Source organism: Carlito syrichta, unplaced genomic scaffold (genome assembly GCF_000164805.1).
Source record: "Carlito syrichta isolate Samal-C Ts95f unplaced genomic scaffold, Tarsius_syrichta-2.0.1 Scaffold109679, whole genome shotgun sequence".
Taxonomy (NCBI): Eukaryota; Metazoa; Chordata; class Mammalia; order Primates; family Tarsiidae; genus Carlito; species Carlito syrichta.
Window position 1 is genome coordinate 70,144 of NW_007053775.1, and position 8,205 is coordinate 78,348.

Genomic DNA, 8,205 nt, shown 5'->3' on the forward strand with positions numbered 1-8,205 from the left:
TGCTGGGCTCAGGTGATCCTTCCGCCTCAGCCTTCCAAGTAGCTGGAACTACAGGCGTGCACTACCACGCCCGGCTAATTTTTTAAAATTTTTATTGTAGAGACCAAATTGCACCGGCTGGTCTTGAACCCCCGGACTACCAATCTTCGCACCTGGGTCTCCTAAAGTGCTTGGATTACAGGCGTGAGACAGGGTCTCTTCTTTCTGTTGCCCAGGCTGGAGTACTGTGGTGCAATCATAGTTCGCTATAACCTAGAACTCCTGGACTCGAACGATCCTCCTGCCTCAGTCTCCCAAGTAGCTGTGACTACAGGCACAAGCCACAGCGCCCGGCCTGTTTCTTTAAAATGGCATAACACTGTCCACCTTGTGGGCTTTCCGTGAGCCGCAGTCACTCTGGGGAGGGTCCCGCCATGATGGCCCCGCTCACCTTTGCTGGTGTACTTTCTTCTGCCTCTGCCTGGCCTCCTCTTTTCTCCCTTCTCTGCTTTGTCAAACCCTCCAGTGTCCAGCTCTGAGAACCTGGAGCCCCGAGCCTCTGCTCCAACAGGCGCCCCTCACTGTCCTGCTGTGTGCATGTGTCCGCCTCCTAGGCCTCTCCTCCAGGAGCTCCCAGAGGCCTGCAGTGCGCCACCCTCTGCGCAGCTCTGGTGCGTGGGGGAATTCCCTACGCCCCCTCCCTCCTGGCAGCTCTGCCCCGCAGGGCTCCATCCTGGGCAGTTCTGGTTGGTTTGTCAAGGACATTCTTAATGGCCACGGCAACCTGGCAGGGCGGGGGCGGGGGAAGATGTTGATTGGTGGAACACACACCTGTCCAGGTGCCTGGAGCCAGAGGCAAGGGAGGCTCTGTGAGAGGCGTGCCAGCCGCGGTTGCAGCAGGAGGGCTGACAGGTGAGGAGCCACTGGGTCCGGAGCTGGGGAGCAGGACAGCTAGGGCCAGTTAGGGCCAGACGGGCAGGGCAGAGGGGGACAGGGGCAGGAGCCGGAGCCTCACTTTGAACCTGGAGGGGTCTCTTTCTGGGCCTGGGGTTTTCCGGCCTCTGTGGCCCGAGCCATGGGTAGGGGGTGGGCACAGGGAGCCAGAGCCACCCATGGGGAAGCCAGTGGAAAACTGAAGGGCAAAGAGACTCACAGCAGAAGCAGCCAGAGGCGTGGGAAGGAGAAGTAGCCTTTCGACTCAGCCTCCCGAGCAATGGGACTCCCGGCATGCACCGCCACGCCTGGCTAATGTTTTGGTTGTTTTTGCTAAGTTGCCCAGGATGTTCTTAAACTGTGGGTTCAAGTGCTCCTCCTGCCTCAGCCTCCCAAAGTGCTGGGATTACAGGCGTGAGCCACCATGCCCAGCAGTTTCCTTTTTATCTGGGAGAGTATTGGAAGGGCCGAGGCAGGGCCAGGATGTTGGTCCATCCCTCTGTCCCCGCCCCCAGGGCCTGATGGAGGAGCTGGTGGGGCTGCGTGAGGGCTCCTCAGGGGACCCTGTGACTCTGCAGGAGCTGTGGGGCCCGTGTCCCCGCATCCGCCGAGGCATCCGAGGTGAGAGCCAGGTCCCCTTCCCTTTCCCATCAAAGACGCCGCAGGACACACCCCAGTCCCATTCCACCTGGAAGCCCAAGGGCTGCCCTCCTTCCCTCTGGACATCACTACCCAGTCTCTCGGTGGCAGGGAGGGAAGGGATCTCTCCGTCTGTCTGTGGGTCAAGTGGGCCAGGGATCTGCCTTCTGGCTTCCAGGAGATACAGTGCAAAACCTGGTCACTGTACCTACCTCTGCCCTCGCCTATCTGTGCCAGTGAGGGCCCGAGGGTCAGCTGCTGGGACAGCTGGAGCCACAGTGAGTGGCTGGGGGAGTGTGGACTTGGCCCCTTTCCTGGGTGTCCCATGTGCACGGTTGCCTTTTTTTTTTTTTTTTAGTAGGTGTCTCACTCTGCCACCCAGGCTGGAGTGCAGTGCCATGCTCATGGTCACCACAGCCTCAACCTGCTGGGCTCAGGCGATCCTTCTGCCTCAGCCTTCCAAGTAGCTGGAACCACAGGTGCATGCCACCACTCCTGGCTATTTTTAAAACTTATAGTAGAGGTTGGTCTCCAACCCCTGGGCTCAGGCAATCCTCTTGCCTCTGCCTCCCAAAGTGCTGGGATTACAGGTGTGAGCCACCGCGCCTGGCTCACTGTTGACTTTGAGATCTGATTGTCCCCTTAGCAAAGGTGCAGAGAAGACAGGGACCCCAGAAGGAGGCTAAGTGCAGTCTAGGGGCTGATGCCCCCAGTTTGGAAGGGCCAGGTCCTGGGCTGAACGGCAGCCGGGGCCAGGGCATTGCAGGGATTCCATAGGAGAAATGGTGCCACAAGCCCTGGGACATGCAGGAGTCTTGCTAGACCCTTGTGCTTTCTAAGCTACAGTTTCTGCTGAGACTGGTGAGAGCTGCAGCCACCCTCATTCTGGGGGAATTACAGCATGAGGAGGGACAGGGAAGCTTCAAGCCCCGCACGCTTCCCTGTCCCTCCTCATTCTGTCATTCCCCCAGTGCGGGCAGGGGTATGGACAGCGGACAAGTTCAAGGCCCTCCGCCAGGGCAGCAGGCCTGGCACCCACAGTGACACCACTCTGACCTACCACAAATCCCACTCGGCCCCTGTGTGAAGCAGAGCCCCCTGGAGCTACCCCAGACTCCACTGCCTGGCCCCCGCCCCACCCTGGGCTGTGACCTCACGTCCTGCCCCAGGTGGCCTGGAGTGGCTGAAGCAGAAGCTGTTCCGCGTGGGCGAGGACTGGTACTTTCTGATGACCCTCGGAGTGCTCATGGCCCTGATCAGCTACACCATGAACTTCGCCATTGGGCGTGTGGTCCGAGGTAAGCCTCCCCGGCACTCACTCTGGACCAAGCGATTCTGTGGCTGCTCCAGGGGATGCCAGAGGGGCCCCAGGTGCAGCGGGGGTTGGGGGAGAGTCTTGGGCAGAGATCTGGCCCTGGCTTCGCTCCTGACTTGCTGTGTGACCCCGGAGAGGCTCCTGCCCCTCTCTGGGCCTCAGTCCCCTCACTGTACAGTGAGGGAGAGAGACCTGAATGTTCCCAAGAGCCCTTCCTCCTCTGAGCTCTCTGCCCTCTCTTCATGCCATTCCTGTTCCTTCTCCCTGGGAAGAGGGGAAGGAAGGCACTTGCTTAGCCCACCAAGCATAGAGCTTTCCCCATCCTCCAGCAGCCTGTCTCCACCCTGAGGCTGTCCTGGAAGAAGGGGTATGGAGCGGGAAGGGTCTAGGGCGGTGTCTCTGGAGACCCTTAACTGACATCTTTGGTTGTCATTTAATTCTCAGTAGGGACCTCGGTAGTCTTTGGGGACTAAGAGGGAGAGCCCATCCCAAGCCCATTTGACAGATGGGGAGACAGAGGCTCAGAGAGGTTGAGTCACTTGCCCAGAGTCACTCAGCTCGGAAGTGGCAAAACTGGGATGCGCACCCAGGGTCGTGCTCCTGCCTCTTCTTGGGGGTCTGCCATTCACTAGGTGGCCCGGGGCCTCCCCTCTCCGAGCCTCCATTTCCTGGTCAGTAAGTGGGCACCGCAGCGTCTGGCCCCAGGGCTGCAGAGACAGGGGGTGGCTCCCTGACACCCGGCCCCGTCCTCAGCGCACAAGTGGCTGTACCGGGAGATCGGGGACAGCCACCTGCTCCGGTACCTGTCCTGGACCGTGTTCCCCGTGGCTCTTGTCTCCTTCTCCTCCGGCTTCTCCCAGAGCATCACACCCTTCTCTGGAGGTGAGTCTCTGGTGACCATGGTCCCCGCTGGCCTGAATCTACCCACTTCCCATAAAGCTTATGATGGTGGGGGGCGGAGACGGGAAGCTGCAGCCCCATTTCACAGCCAAGAAGTGGCTCAGAAGAGTTGTGTCACTTGTCAGAAGCCACACAGCGAGAAGGTCAGATCTTGACTCTTAGGTCGCTGCTGGCTCTACCCACTTTCCAAGGGCTCTTTGGGACATGATGGGAGGACTGGTGACAGGTTCCCCTGGGCCAGGAAATGAGCTCCCCCAGGCCTCAGCTCTGCCTCCAGCTCCGGGACAGAAGAGGGAAGCTCAGGGGTGCTTCTGGTGGGCCCTCCTCATCCTACCACAGCCGTCCACCAGGCCTGGCAGGAAGAACATGGACAATTCATGTTCCCTCTCTGGCCCTCAGCTTCTTTGTCTGCAAAATGAGTCCATGAATCCTAACATCAGAGGGTTGAGGCTCTGGCATGCTCATATTATGAAAACATGACGCAGGATGGCACGTTAAGAGTTTTTAATCTTGCCGGGCACGGTGGCTCACACCTATTATCCCAGTATTGTGGGAGGCAGAGGTGAGAGGATTGCATGAGCCCAGGGACTCGAGACCAGCCTGGGCAACTTGGCGAGACTTCATCTCTACAATAAATCAAAAAATCAGCCAGACGTGGTGGCATGCACCTGTCGTTCCAGGCGAAAGGATGGCCTGAGCCCAGTAGGTCGAGGCTGCCTTGGCTGTGAGTGTGCTACTGCACTCCAGCCTGGGTCACAGAGTGAGAGATCAAACTCAAAAAAAAGAAAAAAAAGAGTTTTAATTTTGTGGTACCCCCCACCTTGTCCCTGTCTGCTCCCTCCACTCCCCCCCAACCACCCCCCCCAGGTTCTGGAATCCCGGAGCTGAAGACCATCCTGTCAGGTGTGGTCCTGGATGACTACCTGGACATCAAGAACTTTGGGGCCAAGGTGGTGGGCCTTTCCTGCACGCTGGCCTCTGGCAGCACCATCTTCCTGGGCAAAGTGGTACGGGCAGGCGTGAGGATGCCCCCACCCACCCAGGGCCTGCCCTCCTGCCCACCTCAGCCCTCCCACGTCTCCCCATCCCTCACCAAAGCTGGGTCAGAGGAGGCTCGGGCCAGTCCCTCCCTTTGGGGGGCACAGTCTTGGGGGGAGAGGTGGGCCAGGTCCCCAGAGAGTGACAAAAGCCAGTTCAGGACACCCCTAGGGGTTGGGGAGGCGGAGGAGGAGGGTGGGGAAGCCATGCTGTCTGTGGGTGAGGCTTCCTCTGCTCCCCTCACCCCGGAGGAGGAGAAGGAGGGGGGAAGGGGGGAAGGGGAAGACCAAGGGCCAGGCTCTCCGGGCGGGACGTCCTGTGCCCTGTGCCCACCCCTCGCCTCGGCAGGGCCCCTTTGTGCACCTGTCTGTCATGATCGCCGCCTACCTGGGCCGCGTGCGCACCAAGACCGTCGGGGAGCCTGAGGTCAGGGGCTCAGGAGGGCTTCCCTTGGAGGGAGGGGAGGCAGGAGAGGGGGGGCCTGACTCTGAGCCTGGGGCTGGACTTGGTCCTCCAGAACAAGATCAAGCAAAACGAAATGCTGGTGGCAGCCGCGGCGGTGGGTGTGGCCACGGTCTTCGCAGCACCCTTCAGTGGTGAGACCCTCCCTCACGCCCCTCCCCACACACCCGGGGCTCCTTCACGCCCCTGCCCTCTCTGGGCCTGGCTGAGGGTCCTAAAGAAAAGCCTGGAGCTAATTCTAGTTCTTACATCAGCCCTGCCTTGGGCATGGCCACCCCCGGGTGGGGGAGGGGGCGGGTTGTCAAGAGGCTTCAGGGTTACATTAGACAGACTTGGGTGCTGGGCTTGGTGGCTCAGTCTGTAATCCCGCGCCTTTGGGAGGCTGAGGTGAGTGGATTGCCTGAGTCCGTGGGTTCAAGACCCGCCTGGGCAGCGAGACCTCATTTCTACAATAAATCAAAAAATCAGCCGGGCGTGGTAGCACGTGCCTGTAATTCCTGCTACTTGGAAGGCTGAGGCGGAAGGATCGCCGGAGCCCAGCAGGCGAGGCTGCAGTGGCAGGAAGCGGCCACTGCACTCCAGTCTGGGCGATAGAGTGAGACTCCAACTCAAAAAAATCCAGCTCCCGGCCAGGCTGGGTGGCTCAGCCTGTAATCCCGCGCCTTTGGGAGGCTGAGGTGAGTGGATTGCCTGAGCCCACAGGTTCGAGACCCTCCTGGGCAACTTGGTGAGACCTCATCTCTACAACAAATCAAAAAATTAGCCGGACGTGGTAGCGCGCGCCTGCAATTCCAGCTACTCGGAAGGCTGAGGCGGAAGGATCGCCGGAGCCCAGCAGGTCGAGGCTGCGGTGGCCGGGAGCGGCCACTGCACTCCAGTCTGGGCGACAGAGTGAGACTCCAACTTGAAAGAAAGAAAGAAAGAGAAAAGAAAGAAGGAAGGAAGGAAGGAAAGAAAGAAAGAAAGAGAGAGAGAGAGAGAGAGAGAAAGAAAGAAAGAAATTTATCCAGGCGTGGTAGTGCGCACCTGTAGTCCCAGCTACTTGGGAAGCTGAGGCAGAAGGATCGCCTAAGCCCAGGAGGTCAAGACTGAGGTGAGCTGTGAGCATGCCACTGCACTCCGACCTGGGTGACAGAGTGAGCCCCTGACTCAGAAGGAAGGAAGAAAGGTAAGAAGGTAGGAAGGAAGGAAAGAAGGAAGGAATCCAGTTCCCTCAGTGTGGCCCTGGCCAGCTGGCCTCTCTGAGCCTGCTTCTTCCTCAGGGGGCATCAGCCCCTACTGACGGTGAGGAGAGGCGCTCCCAGGGCTCGTGCCCGGCCATCCAGGCTGCAGGCCGGCAGGACAGAAGGGGTCAGGGAGCAGGTGACTCGGGGGCCCTGCAGCCAGGGACGGATAGGGGTGGGGAAGGTTTGGCTTGAGCTCTGTGTCACCCCCAGGCGTCCTGTTCAGCATCGAGGTCATGTCTTCCCACTTCTCTGTGTGGGACTACTGGAGGGGCTTCTTCGCTGCCACCTGCGGGGCCTTCATGTTCCGGCTCCTGGCGGTCTTCAACAGCGAGCAGGGTGGGTCCCGCCTGCCTGGGTGCGGGCAAGGGCTGTCCCGTCCCTTCCTCTCCCTCTTCCCCTCCTCCCACCTCCTTCGAAGGGGGGCGGGCTGGCCTGAATTGGGCACAAAGTCTGAGGGTGCTCAGGGTCAAAGGGAGTCAGGGCAGGGAGGCAGGGGCTGGGTTGTGGGGGCCTGGAATGCCAGGAAACGGATATTTGGGTTTGGGACCTGGCACCAGGCATACCCATCCCTGCCTGTTAATCTGGGACTTGGCTTTGGAGGGAGTTAGGGCATCGTCTCGGATCACCTCTTCCCGCAGAGACCATCACCTCCCTCTACAAGACCAGTTTCCGAGTGGACGTGCCCTTCGACCTGCCAGAGATCTTCTTTTTTGTGGCACTGGGGTGAGTGGGTGCCTTGGGACCCCCAGACCGGGACGCAGCCCCTGGTCCTGGGGAGAAGTTCCAAACTCACCCCCCGCCCCACCGCCAGGGGTATCTGTGGCATCGCGAGCTGCGCCTATCTCTTCTGTCAGCGGACCTTCCTCGGCTTCGTCAAGACCAATCGGTTCAGCTCCAAACTGCTGGCCACCAGGTGGGCTTTGGGCTGGAGCCTCTCAGGGAGCCTTATGTAGAAAGCCCCACCCCCTACTGAACCCCCTGTCCCCCACTGAGCCCCCAAGCTCCTCCCTAGGCCTGTCCTCACGGATAGAGCCCTGACCCCCCTTCCAATCCCCAGTCACTGCCCTTCCCACCTTCCTGGGCTAAACCCCCTCATGTGACCTCACCCTCCCTGAGCCCACTCCCTTCGGGTCCCTTCTCCCTGAAACACGGGGATCCCAGGGAAATAGGACCCCCTGGGACGCCCTAGCCCTGCCCTGGCCCAGCTCTGTCCTCCCTCCCAGCCTGTGTCCGCCCGGGCTCTTCTGCCAGCCCCTGCCCTATGACAGGAGTGGCGTGGGGCTGACCTCTGTGTTCCACCCCCAGAGGGTGCCCAGCCCGTGTCATCCGCCCCAGTTGTTGCCTTGTTGTCAGGCCCTTGGTGTCAGTGGGGGGCTCTGCTCCTGCCTGAGAAAGGCCCTGTTTCCGCCTCCATGGGGAAGGGGAGGGGGGTTGGCCCTGGAGCTTGCTCTCCAGCAAGCCTGGACTCCCCCCCAGCAAACATCTTTCCTGCCCCCCAGCAAGCCTCTGTACTCCGCCCTGGCCGCCTTGGTTCTTGCCTCCAACACTTACCCACCTGGCGCGGGCCGCTTCCTGGCTTCTCGGGTAAGGGACTGAGCTGGGAATGCGCGTGGAACCCCCGTCCGCTGCCCCCTCGTGTGTGCGATCTCATGCAACCTCTGCAACACCCCATAAGGGACACGCCCGGGTGTCGTCTGACAGATGAGGAAACTG

General features: G+C 60.5%; 1 protein-coding gene across 2 annotated transcripts in view; it reads left to right on the forward strand.

The window, feature by feature from the left end:
• Positions 1–839: 839 nt before the first annotated feature.
• Positions 840–8,205, forward strand: part of CLCNKA (chloride voltage-gated channel Ka) — a 15,574-nt gene continuing 8,208 nt past the window's right edge. Inside the window, exons 1-11 of one of the 2 annotated variants that reach the window (XM_008068875.1) lie at positions 840–891; positions 1,428–1,533; positions 2,721–2,849; positions 3,620–3,748; positions 4,634–4,773; positions 5,153–5,230; positions 5,322–5,400; positions 6,703–6,828; positions 7,131–7,215; positions 7,304–7,405; positions 7,992–8,076. In XM_008068875.1, the coding sequence (XP_008067066.1) occupies positions 1,434–1,533; positions 2,721–2,849; positions 3,620–3,748; positions 4,634–4,773; positions 5,153–5,230; positions 5,322–5,400; positions 6,703–6,828; positions 7,131–7,215; positions 7,304–7,405; positions 7,992–8,076 (1,053 nt within the window). In that variant the 5' untranslated portion in view covers positions 840–891; positions 1,428–1,433. Of the gene's footprint in view, positions 892–1,427; positions 1,534–2,720; positions 2,850–3,619; positions 3,749–4,633; positions 4,774–5,152; positions 5,231–5,321; positions 5,401–6,702; positions 6,829–7,130; positions 7,216–7,303; positions 7,406–7,991; positions 8,077–8,205 lie in introns of those variants that run through there. The other variant, XM_008068882.1, reaches the window with a different exon arrangement.